Source organism: Emys orbicularis, chromosome 12, assembly GCF_028017835.1.
Source record: "Emys orbicularis isolate rEmyOrb1 chromosome 12, rEmyOrb1.hap1, whole genome shotgun sequence".
NCBI classification, from domain to species: Eukaryota; Metazoa; Chordata; order Testudines; family Emydidae; genus Emys; species Emys orbicularis.
The window spans coordinates 14,163,527-14,182,675 of NC_088694.1; the positions used below are offsets into that span (position 1 = coordinate 14,163,527).

At 40.3% G+C, this 19,149-nt stretch overlaps 1 protein-coding gene across 1 annotated transcript in view; it reads left to right on the top strand.

Annotated features, from left to right (window-relative positions):
- BCAS1 (brain enriched myelin associated protein 1) overlaps positions 1-19,149 on the top strand; it is an 86,509-nt gene that overhangs the window by 51,306 nt on the left and 16,054 nt on the right. Inside the window, exon 9 of the mRNA XM_065414883.1 lies at positions 12,710-12,877. Within this exon, the coding sequence (XP_065270955.1) occupies positions 12,710-12,877 (168 nt within the window). The remainder of the gene's footprint in view (positions 1-12,709; positions 12,878-19,149) is intronic.

Below are 19,149 nucleotides of genomic sequence, written 5' to 3' on the forward strand. Positions count from 1 at the left end.
AGCTCTGCATATCTCTGTGCAGACCTAACGTAGGCTGCAGCAGATATGGGTGACTATCAGAACTTTCTGAGTATAGATGGGCCTTCCCCCTTTAGGGGGGAGGGATAGCTCAGTGGTTTGAGCATTGGCCTGCTAAACCCAGGGTTGTGAGTTCAATCCTTGGGGGGGCCACTTAGGGATCTGGGACAAAATCAGTACTTGGTCCTGCTAGTGAAGGCAGGGGGCTGGACTCGATGACCTTTCAAGGTCCCTTCCAGTTCTAGGAGATAGGATATCTCCATTAATTAATTAGGGGGGAGGGATAGCTCAGTGGTTTGAGCATTGGCCTGCTAAACCCAGGGTTGTGAGTTCAATCCTTGAGGGGGCCACTTGGGGATCTGGGGCAAAATCAGTACTTGGTCCTGCTAGTGAAGGCAGGGGGCTGGACTCGATGACCTTTCAAGGTCCCTTCCAGTTCTAGGAGATGGGATATCTCCATTAATTATTATATTATTTATATTATTATTATTCACCAAATGCCTGACTCTAAAGACCCGTGAACTTTTGAGGTCTTTGAAACCTGGACCCAAATTTTGCTGCATGGGTCCATCTCTGCCTAATTTTGAACTATCCAAACTTCCTGATTCTGCAAACTTTGGCTGGAAGTCTTATGAGAACAAGATTTGTTGTGAGATTTCTGGGCTTTCCTGCTTCCAGATGGGATAGAAATATCATGAGCTAACTGGAGCCAAATAAAGGAACAATGAAAAATAAGAGAAATTGGGGAAATTGCCCAACTTTTACAAAGCTCAGAAAAATTCTGTTTTGAATTTTGTCTGAAATTCCTGTCTTGCTTTTTATTTAATCCAAACCAGTGTTTGTCTAGCTTTAGAAGTCTCTTGACTTTTCTTAGACAAGTTGAAAAATATTTGCATTGTTAGCTGAACAGGTGTTATTTTTAAATGTTTTGTTTTCTCGGTAGGAAACAAGACATATTGTAATTACTTCATAATAAAATTCCTGGCTTGGCTTTAATGGTTGAAATAATGCATTGCACCAGTCTACAACTCCCTGTGGGGTGTTCATGTTAATTCATGTTCCCTCGCTCTCTCTCATTGTAATGTAGCTGATTTAAAAATACATGAAAATATATCTTTTGTCTCCATTAATGAACTAGTCGTTGTCAAAGGAAGGTTGATTGCCATGGAAGAATTATTTTATCTTATCTCATACGTGGCAGGCACAATCAAAATTAGGCTAATTAAAAATATGAACCAGGTTCTCAGCTGGTTTGAATTAACTCTTCATTGATTCCAGTGGAACGATGATAAATTACACCACCTGAGTTTCTGATGCTATATTCTGTTAATTTAAAATAATCTTTGGACCCAGTTCTTCTCCCACATACACTGGTTTACAGTCATTGAAGTTTATCTTGTTTACAGGGGTATAAACCAGTGGGAAATTAGGCCCTTTGTCTTTTGGAAATCTCACTCTTCTCTCTGTTTGAGAAATGGGTACTGTAGGTCAAATCCGAACCCTACATTGGTGCAAACTCCATAATAACTCCATTGATTTGACCAGGGAGAATTGAATTCAATGGAGTTACAAGAGATATAAACAGGTGTAGTTGAGAACAGAATTTGGCCCTTTATATTTAGTTGTTTTAAAAAAAAAATAAAATTACCTGTTTGGTTTGAATGATTATCCCTTACCAGCAAAAGATTTGTATCACTTCCTTAGGTTTTCTTGATAGAGGAAGATATTATATTTCCTTTAACCAGGAATCTTGGTGACCTAATCAGCTGAGGCCAAAGAAATGCATAACTGCACAAAATGATTAGCCTCATAGGATAGCCTGAAACTCAAGTTGCTTTGCTTGTCTCTAGAAGGAGCTTTCACTTCAAAATAGAACTAATGAAATGACTGTCAACAGACTGTAGTGCTAATGCTTTAATTAGAGCTCGGTAAACAGTGCAAAATAATATCTGTGAATGCTTGTTTAACTTTCCAAATTAATTCACTTCTGCTGTGTTTGGCCCCATTTTGTGATCACTTTCCAGGAATATTCTCACAAATGGCTGGAATGTTTGCCAACGTAGCCTTTCTAATTTTTAAGCAAACGATGAATATTAACGGACAAGCAAATTTTGCATTTGTAATCACAAGTATTTGCACTGGAAACCTGATTCCAGGACTTGAACGTGTCTAGGCATAGAAATATACCACATGGCCATTTTGAATATAGAATAATCACAAACCAGCTGCAGGCTAAGAAGGATTCAGGGAAATTGGTCAGTAAATTATCTCAAATAATGGATACATTTTGGAGGGGAAAATCACAATTTGAAGCTGTTACAGTTTTGATGTCATAGATGTATCAGCAAAAGACCTGCCTTTGTTACTGAGAAGGGAGGATTTATCTATTGACAGTATAGGCAGCAACCCAGCTGTCCAGCAGGTATGATAAGCATGTACCAAACAGCAACCTTCAGCACTGAGTCATTACCATGGGATTTGCAGAGCAAACAGTACCTGAAGGGTGAGTGCCATAGAGAAGGAAAACGAATATTTGGGTGGAGAAGATGGTTATAATGTATTACCCAGGCCTTATCAAGTCCCTGAAGTGCTTTGTCAACCTCCATTATAGAATGTACTACTGGAAAAGTTGCACGGGAGTAGAGGGTGAGGGTATCATCTGAACTCTGGTCCTTTTATCCTGACTAAAGGGGCCAAAGCAACATAAAGGGGCTTTAAAAGGGAAGTTCCGTTGTGTAATAACTGGGGAAGACAGGCACGGCTGATTTCTGAGGAGCCCCTTGGAAGTCCTAATGTAGCGGGCATCCTAGAGATGGGACGGGTATCAAGAGCTGCGCCATAGCATATAGCACTATAGTGGTTCTGGACAGTGCCACTTCCCGTAAGCAGGCAGGGACAGGCTGCAGTAACTTAAACAGACCCTTTCTAAGTTACACAGGGGCCACCCAAAATCAGAAGGGCACAAAAGTAGCTAAAAGCCATTTTACTTCTCCCACTGAGCTATGAGTTCTACCACGTGCCTCTTAAGCAGCAGAGATCAAAATCACACCCAGCTGCATTTTTTTTTAATTAAAAAATTGCAAAAGATGAGCTCATTAATTAATACTTATGCATTACAAGAAAATACAGTTTGGTTTGTTAGCTAACAAATGCATGGCCCAAGAAAAATAGAGTCTTATGCAGGGTGGAGATTAGACTCAGATAGGGAGCACCAAGCTGAAGCTGCCATGTGAGAATAATACAGAAGGCACGGTATAGGATTTACTTTAAACTTAAGAAAGGATGCTCAGTAAATGAAACAAAGCCTTATAGCCAACTCATTACATCAGGCCCAAAAATAAATTACATTTTCAACTTTCACTGCATTTTGTATAGTACTAACATAAAAGAAAACACTGAGCTGAAAACTCCTAGGTACTGGTACAACATCAATTACTGAATTGTTGGAAGGCTTGAAAGTCTTGTAAGTCAGAGGAAGAATTCAGAGTTTAGACAATAACTTATACAGATACCACCATTACCACTTTCACTAAGTTTTTATAGGAAAAGGAACAGAGAACAGTATCTTATAGGAAGTAGAACAGTATTTTCCAACTAACAAAGAAGCAAAAAAGCTGTAAAATACTGTTATAAAACACAACAGAGGCCGAGAAAATGATTATTTTAAATAACAAAAATACAATGGTAGCTCTGTAATAGTGAGGCTAGTGGGTGGATTTCATTTTATTCCTTCAAACAAGGTATTTGCCTTGAAATACTATTCCAAGGTTTGGGCTTGTTCTCTGCAAAGTCTGTTTTCTCTCTTTTTAAGGAATTTAAGCTCAGTCACATTGGTGCAAATCAGAAGAGACTCTTGACTTTTGTGAAATTAATTCCAATTTACCCCAGTGTAACTGACAGCAGAATTTCGACTTATAAATCCAGAAAGCTCAGTCAATGTAATTTATGGCTATAGGAGTATCACTGTGTATTCAAGACAAATAAAGTTGATAAAATTGTTCTCCCTATAATTTATTATTAAACAAATTGTAGATTCCGCCTTATAAAACTAATCACAGAACATAGTGTCATTTTGAATTTTTATTATTGCTTTGTTGAGTAAAGAGGAAGACAGGCCCATACCCTAGAGGAGAACTTAAGTTAATGTAAAATCATTCAAAGTTTATTGACTATTCATCTTTGTCAGGCTTTTCCCATTAAACTTCAGCTGCTGTCAAGAGCATCTCTCAAGATCTTTGGGATGGTAAATAAGAACATTTCTTCTGGCCTTCCATCAGAAGCAGAGAGTTAAAAGTATGTCAAAAAAAAACCCTTGTAATTTGGAGGGGTTGTTTTGGCTTTGGAAGACTGCGCACAGCACTCTCTACAATTAAGAGGAGTTATATCTATTCTGTAATGTGCTGTCAGATTCCAGGAATCTGCAAAATGTAAGACAACTTGGCCTCTCTTACCTTATGGGAATTGTGTGGTGCCTTTAAAGTTTCCTTTCATATAATGCCAAGTTTGCATATCCTGCTGTGACTCTTCTTCACAAACTCCGATTTCTAATTTAGTCAGCACTATATGTAAGAACATCCATTAGAGAGACAGCCTAATTAAAGATAATCTCTCTTTAGGAAGCCAGCATTTTCAATTGTTGTTTTATAAGTACACTTTGAAAAGGCTACTTGTGGTTTCAACCACCATGAACATTCATTGTTTCACAAAATAGCCTAATAAACCCTTCAGGACCCTTCAGAATGTTCCAGGGCCTAAAAACATACCAGGTAAAACGTTCAAAACCATCATAGTGACAGTTGAACAGCTTGTGTGCACTGCACAGCCTTGGCTGGAATTGCTATGCTGGCATAGCCCCCTAGTGGAGATGCAGCATTAGCCATCAGAAGTTCAGCTTGCATAGCTACACTACCTACCAACGACGTTAGCTAAGCCAACAAAAACCCTCTTCTCTTGGCATAGTTGCATCTACACCGGAGATTTTGCCAGCATAAGTATGTCAACTGTATAACTCAAAGTTTAACAAATTGCTTGACTATTGCAGTTTGATATTAAAAATATTCAAGAGATGAAGTAACCAAACAGCCAATTTATTGTCTAAGGACAAAGCAGTACAGTACAGGAAAGAGTTAGTATGTCACCAATCCTTCCAGGAAGTAGTTTCTTGCAGGGTGTTCAGTTCACCCACACAGAAAGTCTGCTCCCAAAATATGCCTCCAAAACTACTTGTATTTATACCAAATAGTGTTTACAAGTTAGAGCTTTCCATACGTCACTGAGTTCTAACCAACCAGTCCATAACCAGTTCTGTCCTTTCATTATCTTTTGTTTTGGACAGTTCACCCCTGGTGCCAATGGGCGTTGAGGCACATCCCAAGCCTGTACCAGGACAGTACATTTATGTATCTTGACTTTGACAGGTTTCCTATCTGCCTATGCCAAAAGTTGAATTGTACTATTAAAATGTATTGTGGGCTGTATTCTTTAGCATAAGTAAGTAAGTAGAATACAATTTAGCATGACTTCCCAGTACTCTCATTTAATATATACTATATTAATACCAGGTGCATAATACCTATTAATGTGTGTCTGGGGGTGATGCATATAAGCTATATGTATTGGCTAACAACTGGGAGGCATGATTTTTTTTTCACACTCCAAGCAAACATGGTTATGTCAGCAAAACTCTGTAGTGTAGACTAAGTCCCAGTGAAAGATACTTGGGCGCTTCTGAAAATGTTACCTATGAGCAATATTTCAATGAAGATCAGAGTTTGCAGCACATCCTGCATTACTCCAGACAATATGGTTCTATCTTATTAAGAAAGACCTTCTGATGGGCATGGAGTAGTGTCTCGTCTATGCTGCCAAAAGCATTGGCAGTTCCCACAAAAGAAAAATCTAATCATTTATGACTCCTGATTTCTGGGGATGTTCTGACTGTGTTTTGTGGGATTGCTGCTTTGCCGCAGTTGAACAATAATCCCAACAGGTTCATGTCGTCCATTACTAAAAGAAATCTACTTTGACCTTTCTCGGCACTGTGTTATAAAAGTTCATATGGGATAAAATACCACCCTGTGAATGGACTCTAAATCCTGCTTACAATCCAATTCAACATTTCAGAGCCTCTTTCTACAACCTGTTGAGCAACTATAAAAAGACACCATTTGGGATATCCAAAGTCAGGGATCATAGACCAATGTCCTTTCTGTCTTAATCTTAGGTACTTACATGGCCCCCGTTATCATTGTGTCTGAATGACTCTCAATATCCCAGGGAGGTAGGGAAGTACTAATATTCCCATTTTACAGATGGGAAACAGAGACATGAGGCTCGTCTACATGGTGTGTTAGTCTGCACTAGTGGAGGTGTAAATTTCATTGTACACCCGTGTGTTGCATACTAACTGTCCATGTGGACCCTGCTGGCTTGCACTAAAAGTTCCCTAGTGAGCATTGATGTAGTCCCAATACATCAATATGCACTGGGGAACTTTAAGTGTGAACCAGCAGGGTTCACACAGACAGTGTGCCACACACTTGTGTACACTAGAATTTACAACCTGGCTGGTGTGGACTAATGCAGTGGTTCTCAACCAGGGGTCTGGGGTCCACTGTGGGGCCCCCAAGCAGGTTTCAGGGGATCCGCCAAGCAAGGCCAGCATTAGACTTGATGTGGCCCAGGGCAGAAAGCCGAAGCCCCGCCACCCAGGGCTGAAGCCAAAACCTGAGCAACTTAGCTTCACAGGACCCCCTGTGGCGTGGGCCCCCAGGCAATTGCCTGCTTGCTACCCCCTAATGCTGGCCCTGCCTTTTACATGCAGATAAACGTTGTGGCACAGGTGGACTGTGGAGTTTTTATAGCATGCTGTGGAGTTTTATAGCGGGGGGTGGGGGGTCCTCAGAAAGAAAAAGGTTGATAACCTTTTCTCAAATGGGGGAGGGATAGCTCAGTGGTTTGAGCATTGGCCTCCTAAACTCAGGGTTGTGAGTTCAATCCTTGAGGGGGCCACTTAGGGATCTGGGGCAAAATCAGTACTTGGTCCTGCTAGTGAAGGCAGGGGGCTGGACTTGATGACCTTTCAAGGTCCCTTCCAGTTCTAGGAGATAGGATATCTCCATTAAAAAAAAAAACCCCTATACTAATGCATCATTTCAACAAGCCCTAAGACTCAAATCCTCAAAAGATATTTAGGTGCCTAACTCCCATTGCAGTTCAACCTCCTATTGTTCCCTGTTCCTCTTTCAATAGAAAACTTAGACAGCAATTTATACACCACTCACCATTTAACCTGAGCTCTGAATCCCTCCTGGGCCTAAGTGACTTGCCCAAGGTCATACAGGAGGTCTGTGGCAGAGTATGGAAGGATCTCCAGAGTCCCAGGCAAGTAACCAGTGGCCCATACTTCCTCTTGAGGTTTAGTGGTATGAAGAATATAACTGTTTAAATATTGAATATGTTATTGGGCATTAACCCCCTAGAGTTAGCAGGGTTTCGAGAAGATAAGTTTTCTATGTCCAGTGCCCTCTCCCCACCCATGGATGAAGTCCCTACTACAAAGCCCAATTATTCATACTTTGCAATGAAAATAACAATTTGACCCTTTATTGCTTTGTATATAAGTGTGTAAGTTTAAAAGTTTTTGCATTCCATTGAAACATCCTGCATGGAAAAACTAAATACAGCCAAGCTTCGGTATGTCAACCAAGATGGTGAAATAAAACTGGAACTTGACAGAATCACAGCAGCAGTTTGGAATCTCTCTTTATCGTTATAGGAGTGACATTTCCTAAGTAACTTTCAAATGCATTTTTGTAAGTATAACACACAAAATAGGTCGTGACAGGATGAAGGCAGTCATTTTCCTGTCTCATTCATCATGCTGAAACAACAGGCCAGGCCTGTACTTCGGAAGCTGTAGCGGCGTATCTACAGTATTCAATGCTATAGGAAATAGAGAGGGAGAGTGTAGTTTGGTCTAGACTTGAAAGTTATATCAGCATAGCTATGTCAGTCAGGGTGTGAAAAAACCACACCCCTGACCAGTGAGGCTATGCAGCCATAACCCACAGCATAGGCACAGTTATGTTGACAGAAGAGAGCTTCTGTCAATGTAGCTAACTTCATTCAGGGAGGTGATGTTCCTACACCAACAGAAAAACCTCTTCTGCATCTACACTACAGAGCTATGCTGGCATAGCTATGCCGATATGAATCTCTAACGTACACAAACCCTGTGACTCAGGCTGAGGGGTTTTAGAAAATAGGTATACTATGACAAAAACACATGCAAGTGTACATCTAATATGTACACACACATCTAGTAACAGCACTCAAAATGGCTATAGGGATTTCATCTATCAGTGACTGGTTAGATGCAGGGGGTGAAATCCTGACCCGGTTGAAGGCAATGGGAACACTCTCATTGATTTCAGGAGGGTACAAATTTCACCCATGATGATCAATTAGCACAGAAGCTCTGACAATTGCAGTACTGGGTTGTGCAAATTAGGCACACAAATGTACAACCTCTAAAGTGCACATAAAGTTCTGACTGAGAGTAGTGGATCAACATGTATGTAATGCAAAGTATGAATGCGGTAGTAAGGGGTCATTATATAATAACATCTACATTTGAAAAATAATTCACAGTTCTGGCCTGAGTTCCAAAGCCAGCACATAGCTAGCATTTAAAAACAATTAGATTTGATGTATATTTGTAAGTATAAAGAAACCCTGATGTGATAACTGTACATAAAGCTTCACCTCAAAGAAAGTATTCCAGGTCAAGTTAATGGAAATACTTCAAAAGCTCTGAAAACTATAAAGGGGGCTCTAGTGTATGTGCACACACATATGCAATTGTACAGGATTCCTTCCTCATAATAATTATCACCAAATTATTATAAAAATGTCATTCCTAATAGCAGACTAAGAACTGCAGACAAGGCACCTTATAATTTCTTCAGGAAAACTGTGGGATGCCTAATTAAAATGTGTGTTAGCAACATTGCCCAGGTAAAATGAGAGATTTCATATGCAGTTGTCATCACTGCAAATTAGATGTGCATTTTGTACATGTCTATTTAAAAAAAAATCTGGCTCTGTAATTGCATTTATAAAGTAGGTATGATATTATTTTTAAATTGCAAGTTTTATTTAACTTTCCTAAAGGTTTCTGACTCTAAATTTCCTACTCTTAAATTGTAGAGTCTAGTGACCAATGAATAAAAGTACCTCACTACTGTAACTATAGTGTGTGAGGCATGGAATATTCAACAAATTAATCCCCCTGAATGGCTGATTATCTCTTAATATTTTCTAACAGACAGCACTTCTTTCTTCCTTCCTTCCTTCCTTCCCTCCAGTATTTGGCATTTCCTCCCAGGATGCAATTGTTATCACTAGAGAAACTAAACCCCCTGCACAGAAAGCGCTTGAGAGAAAACTCATTCGGGCTGCAGCTGTAACAGCAGTAGCCGTAATAGGATCCCAAATGCTAATCTTTGAAAGATGAGCTCCTAGAAGCCACTCTTCCAGCTCGTGCAATGAACCATTTCCTTCTAGCAAAGAAATGGTGAATTGATTATGTGTATTCATAAGGCAGATCAAATAGAAATACAGATTAAAATTATTACTAATGATTAACTGTTTCATTAACTTTCATACATTTAAATTCTGTTCATAGAGTAATTTTAAACCTATTTTAGATTTACACAGTAATTTCTTTAAGAGGAACATTGCAATTAAATGTAAAGCTGGAAAAAGTTACGATTCTGAACATCTAATCTTGATTCCTGTCAAAATACCGTTCATCCCAGTGAAAAAAGAAAAAAATACCCAGGAAAAGAATAGATCAGACAAACCCATGTTTAGCAATATATCACAATCTGTTTCAATGCATGCTAGGAAATATGAGGCTAATTTCTCTGACCTCATATACCTGTCATACTTACATTGGAGGGTGCTGTCAATGGGATTACTTGTGTGGGAAGGTGCTATGCAGTGTGAATCAGGATAGCAAAATTGGGCCAATAGATACGTAGGGCACAGTTTTGACCACGGCTATGTGCTGAGCAGGGGAGTAAGGAGGTCAATACACACATTACCAATGGCAGCATGCAGGATTAGAAGGGCCTTGGTTCTGCCCCTTGAGTGTGCTTTCTGGAATAGTGGAGCAAGGGTGGCAGGGGAAGTTATCTGCAGGTACAGGGCTGGCTCAAATTACCTTTCTCCTGGAGCTTGGGGAGAACCAGTAACCAGACTGTGACTGTGCCTGGTCCTGAGGCAGTGTGACTGTGCCTGGTCCTGAGGCAGCGTGACTATGCTCTTGGGGGCTTGTAGCAAAGCTGCAATTGAGCCCTTAATGGGTCCAAATGATCATAACAAAATAATAAGAAAGGGCAGTGTCGGCAATGGGGATAAACAATTACAGAGATCCTGTGGGCCCTTCATATGCGCGGTGCAGAGAGCCTACAGCCACTTGTCATTCATCAGCTGAAGTAACAGTCATGGGGAAGGGGGGGCTGTGCTGTAGAGCCTTTGAGATGGGGGGGGGGGTGAAATAGATATCTTCCCCTGCAACCTTCCCCCCACCAGTCTCCATGCATGTCACTCACAAAAGGTTGCATTATATCCAGACAATCAGGATTATTTACTGCAGATTATTCATGCACTTCACCAATCCCATTTTCAAAAATTCAAATGATGTGCTTTATACCATGGGCACCTGCGTGTGCATGTGACAGCTTCCCTCTGTGCCCAGGACACAAAGGATAGCAGGTGTTACAGCCTATAGCTATAGAGCTGTGGTTCTTTAGTTCAAACTGTAGCAGCTCATGCTTTTTAGGTCTCCAATTCAATCCCCAGTGTGTAAGCCAAGAGGAGGTCATCATATAGGCACACACATTAAAAGTAACTCTATACAGTGTACATAAATATTGCATACATGTCTATAAATTGATGTGACACATTTACAGCAGTTGGTTTGTACAATATTTTAAATTATATTCACTTTGCTGGCAATGTAAACAGCAGGTCATGTCTAAATGTCAATGTCTAGTGTAACTACTTTCATTTTAGTTCGGTGTTTAAGGTGCTGAATGCAAAATAAGATGCGTTTATGATGTTATGCATCATTCTGCAATTGGCTGTAAAATGCTGCAAAGGCTGGGTTCAGGTCAAATTATTTGGGTTATTTCCATGCTAATAGCTTGGTCTCTAAGACAGAAAGGAAGATGGTTCTCTATATGGTGACTGTGAGTTCCAAATTAATTAACATTTCTTTAGTGCACAGGAGAAAGTCTTTTTTATTGTCTACCTGGGCAGGGATATTGTAACAATTTTTTATAGTGGGGATGCTGAGAGCCATTGAACCAAACTGTAAACCCTGGATATGATGGAAACCACTTCAAGCCAGGGCGTGCAGGAGCACCCCTAGTTCCAGCACCTATGTACCTGGGCAGTTATATAAGAGACAACAGTCAGCCAAGGAAATGCACGTTTAGCCCCATGTCCAGGTGGGATCTGAAGCATCCATACATCGATGAGGCACCTATGTTCCTCCTGGTTGTGTTCTCTGTATTGTGCAGTCTGCATTGCTCACTTGAACACGATAAGCTCCCAGAGGTGTGGCCCTGAGTAGACTGTGGAATGAGGCATTCAAGTGAATAGACACCATTTTTCATTAATACTTTAGAGCTCGTTTGGACCCCAATCCTGCTAAATGCAGAGTACCTCTTGCAAATTGCTGAGCACGTGTTAACTTTCATGAATTGAGCACACTCAGGAGGTGTTCTAGATCCCATAGGATCAGGATCTTGGTAAGACAATGGATCTGATTCTCCTTTACCTTGCATCTCATGTAGTTATTTACACCTATGCAAAGTGTGTGTGTGTGTGTGACAGCACTACTGATATGACTGAGTTGAGAATTCTGAGTCTGATGTCTTTCATCCACCCCACATTTCCTTTGTACTGGTGTGAGTGACTAATCCAGGTGAAAGCCAGTGGAGAATCGGACCCACTATTGTTTTCACAAGTTATTTAATCTTATTCCCATTTCTGTTTACAAACCCCCTGGGCCTGATCCTCCTCTCACTCATGCCCATTTTATAAAGGTATAACTGACTATAGTGAAATTACTCCTGATTTATACCACTGTAAGTGTTCACATTCTTTGTTGATTAAATTTTTGTTTTAAATTGTGAGTAAAGGTGAATATTGTACTTGGGAACTAAGGCCCCAATTTAAGAAAGCACTTTTTTTGCAGGAAAGTTCTCAAACACATGTCTAACAAAGCTTGCGCTTAAATCCCACTGATTTAAACATTTTCTTGAATAGGTATGGACTTAAGCACATGCTTCAGTGCTTTCCTGACTGGGAGCCCTAAATAGGGTGACCAGATAGCAAGTGTAAAAAATCGGGACGGGGTGGGGGGAAGGGGTAATAGGTGCCTATATAAGAAAAAGCCCCCAAAATCGGGACATCTGGTCACCCTAGCCCTAAAGGATGTAATGCAATTCCTAGAATAATTGTACCTGATGTTCATTCTTTCTGTATAGAATTCCTGCATTTCTAACTCAGGACATCATCGTTACATTATAACAGCATTAAAAAAAAGTACTGATTTAAAGAGTATGACAGATGAATGATTTTCTGCCTTCTTAATATTTGTCAAAAATAACCCTAGACTGCACCAGAAGACACAGAGGTTGTAATCAATGTGAAAGTGGAGGCATCTTTAGAAGCAGTGGCTCCTGACAAAGATGAGACTAAAAGCCCAGAAACTGCAGAAGTAAAACTTAGAAGAGAAGAAAATAAAAACCCCAAAACAAACCCGAGGAAGTTTTTTAAACTGGTAAGCAGAGTCTTTGAACAAAAGGATCTGAGGGAGCCTTGTTCAAAACTTGTGGCTGGTAACTTTTTAAACAATTCTCATAATGAGTTTACAATTCTGTTTGCGTACAGCAATGAAAGCTACATATGTAAATAATGGAGACAATCTTTATAACTGACCAGAGGCACGTAAATGCTCTTGTAATACTATGAAAACATTTGTGTGCCTACTTTGCATGTGAAATTACTATTACTGCACATAAGATATCATTATTTATATTTCTGTAGAGCCCAAAATGTGCTAGGTGCTGTAAGTGTCACCCATGTTTATTTTGTGTTACATATCTCCCTCTAGTGGCTGCTCCACAAACATTTATGGATCTGCTAGAGCTAACAGCTCCTAAGTAGCAGAGATAGAGCCTGATCCAAAGCCCATTGAAGTCAATGGGAGTCTTAACTAATTTCAGTGGGCTTTGAATCAGGCAGCTAGTTCTTTAGGTCAGAGATAGAGGGTTATGCTTAGGTCTGACCCCACTGTCAGCCCAAGTGGGGTTAGCTACCTAGATACAGCCCCTTACTTCACCAGTCTAAAAAGACAAAATCAAAATATAACCCTCAACTCCTGACAAAGTGGGTAGAAATGGGAACAACATACAAGGAAGTGATGAAGGTAATAAGTGACATGTATCTTATTATTTCCATGGACACGAACCACTATCATGGTGAATGCACATGCAAATGACAGTGTAGTAATCTAACCAGCAATTGTACACTCATTCACTGCAGTTGAGGTCACTTCTTCAAATGATCCTAAAGAAGCAGAAAAGAAAACAGTCCTAGTATAGAACTAACCTGCTGCTCTGATTAAAACACTATCACGTCTGGGACTTTTAATAGCATTTTATTTGTTTTGGCAAGGTGGTTCAGATGCTGTTTTATTGGTTAGGTAGTTACCTGATATGGAGTCATAGCTGTATAAAACTTAGCTTTTATCTGACACCATATAATGGCTCAGCCTGTCAGAATGGCATGCTTTCAAATATGTGCATGCATAATTGTGGAAACTGTATGCCGAAGTTAGGTGGATGCACACTTTTTGGAATCCGAGCCATTATCTGGATCACCCTACATTCTTTTAACAAGTTAGGTATGCATTTGGCTGGACCACTGCATGTCTAATTTGAAAATACCATTGCCACGAGTGAATTCACAAATGTTTTTCAGCACACGTACATTCTTGGGTCTGCTCCAGTTGCTGAAAGCAGCTAGAAAGCTGATTTAACCAATTCCCTGAGGATTTATAAGGGATATCCAGGGGGCATAGTGCTGAAAGAGCAACTCTGCACAATCTCCTGGTCCTAGACCTCTGTGCACTGGGTATTCCTGGAAGAAAGAGGCTGGTTTGTGCATCCTTATACTTCTGAGATCCCCAGCTTCCTGATGGTAGATCTGAAGATTGGGAAGAATTGTTTATAGTAGCAGCTATAAGTACCAATACAGGATCAGAGCCCCATTGTGCTAGGAGCTGTGCAGACATGCAATTAAAAAAAAAACAGTCCTAGCCCCCAAAGAACTCACCATTTTGGTTGTGACATGATGAAACATGTGGCTGAGACAAACAAATGGAGAGGAGTGGAGATGAAGGACAGTAAAGAGAACAAGTTGTCATACTGTTGTCCCTTAGGTCTGAGTGGTTAATCAATGTTTGGGGCTTTGCGGGTTGTTTCCATTAGGAGGAGAAATTGATGATGGAGTCAGGAATTTCTCAAGTGCAGTCTTGTTTATGTACAAAGAATGTACACAAAGTCCTGTTTCCCTGAACACAGCAAGCTTGCACTTCCAAGCCTCTTTCCAGTGAGCACTCTGCACCAAAGTGCGCTCTCTCTCTCTCTCTCTGCTTCTTCCTAAGGCCATTCTAAAAGTGCTTTTCTGGCTGTCTCCTGGCTTTTGTGCTAGCTTTCTGCTTCTTTTCTGACACCCAGGACATATTCAGTACTGCAATCCAATCAAACTCCCTGTTTCCACTGTCACTCACTGAACAAAGAGGGATTTAATTGCTTCCCCATGTAGACTGAATGGAAGGCATCCAGCACATCATGCAGATTAGCAATACAATTAGGATCTAGTTTCAGATATTCTAAAGTATCTAAAGGAGTTAGGCACCCAACAGCCATTTAATTTCAAAGGGAACTGGACACTTAACACTGGGGCTTTTTTTTTTTTTTTAAATCCAGCTCCAGCCCCAAATCTTCGTTTGCATATGGACATTTGGTAATTGCACATAAAAATGTGTCACACAACTGATCATGTAAGCTTGTAAATGAATGCCTGCCTAACTCGTTAGAAAAGCAGGCCATATGAGTCAGCAGCCATGTGCATCAGGCTTCAATTCTGAGATGACCATAACTTCAAAACACCTCCCCTACTGAAAAATTTAAAAAGTAGCACTGGTTAAATATAAAGCTCTGTTCCACGCACATCTTAAGTCACCATGGCAAAACAAACAAGACTGTTAAAAAGCACTAGATGTAACACTGCTCTAATCGGAGCAAGGAGTTGGTCTTGGCTCAGCTCCTTTGTTTTCTGCTTCTTTAAAAGAGGAAGAAGCTGATATATTATCCTCATTGTTAAGGAATAAAAACAAGGAACTAAGAAGACGACAAATATCCCCTCCATGCTGGAAATAGAATTGTACTAATTGCATAACTGAACCTACAGCATTTTGAACTGTTTATTGTTGATTTAGCCCATTTTGGTGTATCCAATCATTCCCAAACAGACCCTGATTTCCTTGGTTGTTCTTGAAGTATGTACCAAATAATTTCACTGAATGATTTTCACTTTATTGGATACTATCCATCTGCTTGCTTAGAATACTAGATATTGAGTAAGCATATTATTTGATGTGTGATTGGTCACCTAAGTTGCATGGTGTTATTTTCTGCTCTCTAACTGGATGAAAGTTTTTAAAAGCAGAAGGGTAACAAATGATGAATAACAAATTTTCCTAATATTTTTCGACTAATAATCACATGCTTAAATATGTAGGAAGTGCTTAGGATTCCCCAGCTGTTGTCTAGAGCTGGGTAATTATAGCTTCATGTCTCTCCACCTCATCCTGCTCCCCTTGCATGATCTTCCACTCCAGGGAATCACATGGAGGGAGAAGTTCCTGTGCTCCAGTTGTGCTTGGTACTGTACAGAGATGTGAGATGTGTGTGGTGGGGAATCTCTTTGCACAGAATAGCTGGGTACTATGGGGACCTGTGCTAGTAGCTGTAATTTCCACTCAAAAGCTATTCAATTTCATCTGTACGTCTCCCTGGGAGGGACACGATGGGGTGTCTGACTGAACAATCAGGCCCACAGTGCTTGGATTGTACCTTTCAACTTTTCACCGCTGCCTACAGTATATGCCTCCTACGGGTGGGTGATGAGTTTAATCCTTAGCACCTGCTACCTAAAGCTCCAAAGCTAAAGCAATGACGTACATGTTTAGATCTGTTTTATAAAACTCTCACCTACAAAATAGGAGAAAACCCAACCTGTTTCAAAATGTGCTTCCTGATACTACACCTGAAGAGTCATAACATGTGACACTGTGGCAAGGAGGCTACTGGAGCTGTGAAAAATGACTAAAAGAAATACTCTCGGCTGTACAAGATGTGCTACACACTCGATACAGGCCACCAACTCATCTGACACTTCCTTAGGAAAATCTCCTGTTCCCTCGTCAAGGGTAAAACAGGCAATAAATCCTTAAAAGATAGTATCTTAACAAATATTTATTCAAGGCCTCTGATACCTAAATGATTATTACAAGGGGAGTTTGTATGTGGAATGGAATGTTGCAGGGCCTCATGGTTGCATGGCCACAAGTTTCTTGGCTGGGACTTTTAATAGCATTTTATTTGTTTGGTTTATCTCTAGCTTAGCTGCTGTTGTTATATTCCTTTAGGCAATAGATGTATCATTACAATTATTGAAGTTCCTGAAGTAGGAACTGTCTTAATTTTAAATTGATTACCTGGGTTTCTATTTTTTCCCCTTTGCTTGTGGAAGGGGATCCAAAAGGCTCTCACTTCCCCAATTGCTACAAATATACGAGATTTTGTCTATGTTGTGTTTCATTTGACACCTTCAGGTTAACCTGATGAGTCAGAAAAGTAAAGGGATCCTTCACCTCTATTTTCTGAGGTAGGTGAACAAGGGGGCTGTCAATAAAAATGAAAAACAGCAATATTAAGAATTATTCAAAAGGAAATACTCTCTCTATATATATTATATAAATGAATGAATAATTTACCAGTAGAACTCTCTGCTACAAGATATCATCAGGGCCAAGCATTCAGCATGATTCAAAATCAGAGCATATATTTATATGGATAATGAGAACATCCACAATTATATTACCCCAAAAAACAAAAAGAGATGTTAATCTTGAAGCTTAAGAGAAGGATGGTCTTCTATTTAAGGCTATGGACTAGGATTCAGTATATCTAAGTTCATTTCTGGCTCTGCCACAGTTTTCCTGTGTGACTTTAGACAAGTCACTTAATCTCTCTGTGCCGTGGTTCCCTATCTGTAAAATGGGGATAATATTATCCCCAACTGGTGGGGTGCTGCAAGGATTGTTTGTAAGGTATTCAGATATTATGGTGACGGGGGCTCTATATGGGCCTAGATAGATACAAGCCAACCAAGCACTAACCTACGATGGGTTATTCCATAATTGGAATCTTTACAGGGATTCTAACACCTTCCTCTGTCGGTAAAGTATGTTCCAGATGGAGGAGCGATTTACCAGTTCCTCTTCCCCCATTAAAAGGGAGCAGTTGTGGAGAATTATTACTTTTGAAAGAAAAATCAAAGATCCTGAATTCAACCAAGTGCCAACTAATCCCCCTGCACCCAGAGAAGGATTCTTAGCAAGGGAGCGGGCAGTCAGTATTGTCACCATAGACTTCCAGGATTGTATGAAACCTGTTGGGAGAAGCTACTGCAAGGGATCAGTACATGCCATGCACCATGGGCATGACCCCTTTCCAGTTTCTGCAATCCACTTTTGGGCAGTGTGGGCCTCCCCATCAGCATGGAGGTAGCAGTCACTTCCCATAACAATAATTTCCCTGGTGGACTTTTCACAAATGAGGGTCCTGAGCCTGGAGCAATTTGGCAGTGTGAGGACAAAAACCAATGGCCATCCAAAGATTATTCAAAATGAACCAGTTATATGCAAGAACGGTGGAATTTGTTCTTTTTTCATTGGAGGCAAAAATCTGGTTTGGAGATGTTCAGAGCCTACAGCAGTTTTAGTGTTGCTTCTACCATTTTGGTTGAGCAGAAGAGCTCTCTCCTTAGTGAAACACAAGAGAGAAGTTAGAGCCTTAGACTATTTGACGAAGATTTATATAGTTTACCTTTGATTACCAATGACAGAAGGAGGTCCCTATTTTTTTATAACTCATAGATTAGATTTCCACAGAGGAAATGGAACAAGTTATTATTTCCTGTGTGCCTATTGAGAAATGCCCTGGACCACATGTTCTGTCATCTATGGTCCACAGGATATTAGACAGTGAAAATATTCTTACGGCCCCTCAGTTGAGCAAGGAGAGGAGAGGTTTGTCCAATATAGTGAGGGCAGAGGTTGATCAAAGCTAACCAAGGCCTGAGTAGAACAAAACTTTTTGGACTACCTGGGTGAACTGTTCCTCTTTCTCCTAGACTAGACTCTTCCTGTCAGGTTCCTGCTCTGGATGAAGTCTTGTCTTTCTTCTATTCCTGAGTTCTTGATTATTCTTTTATACAAGAGAGTATAGGCAGAACAACTCTGGTCCATCTGCTGTCCTGCTTTTGACCAAGACAGGTTCCCCTGCAATCATATGATTCCAATCCCAAGGAATCCATTCTCCCTTAATTCACCATGAGTGAGAAGAGTACTAATAACAGTCAGGGGGCAGAGTGGGGGACAGGGGGACGTGGTGCTACTCTACTCAAACCAAGTTTTGCCAAGAGCATAACCCTCACTTACAAGTCCATAGTAGTTGGGCTTTTCTGCTAAAATTATGAGCATCAGTATGGCTAACATTCTTGACATTTAGAACTGTAAGGGCTAGAAATATGTGGGGTTTTTTTTTAATGAAATACTGTCACTCGGAGTAATTCATAATGTCATAGGTAATAAAAAAGCTGAAAACAGTTGGCAACTTAAAAACTGGACAGTAGAAGACTGCAGTGATGATTGAACCTGATGATATTCTGAACAAAAAGAGCGTTCAGCCATGCTTGTTG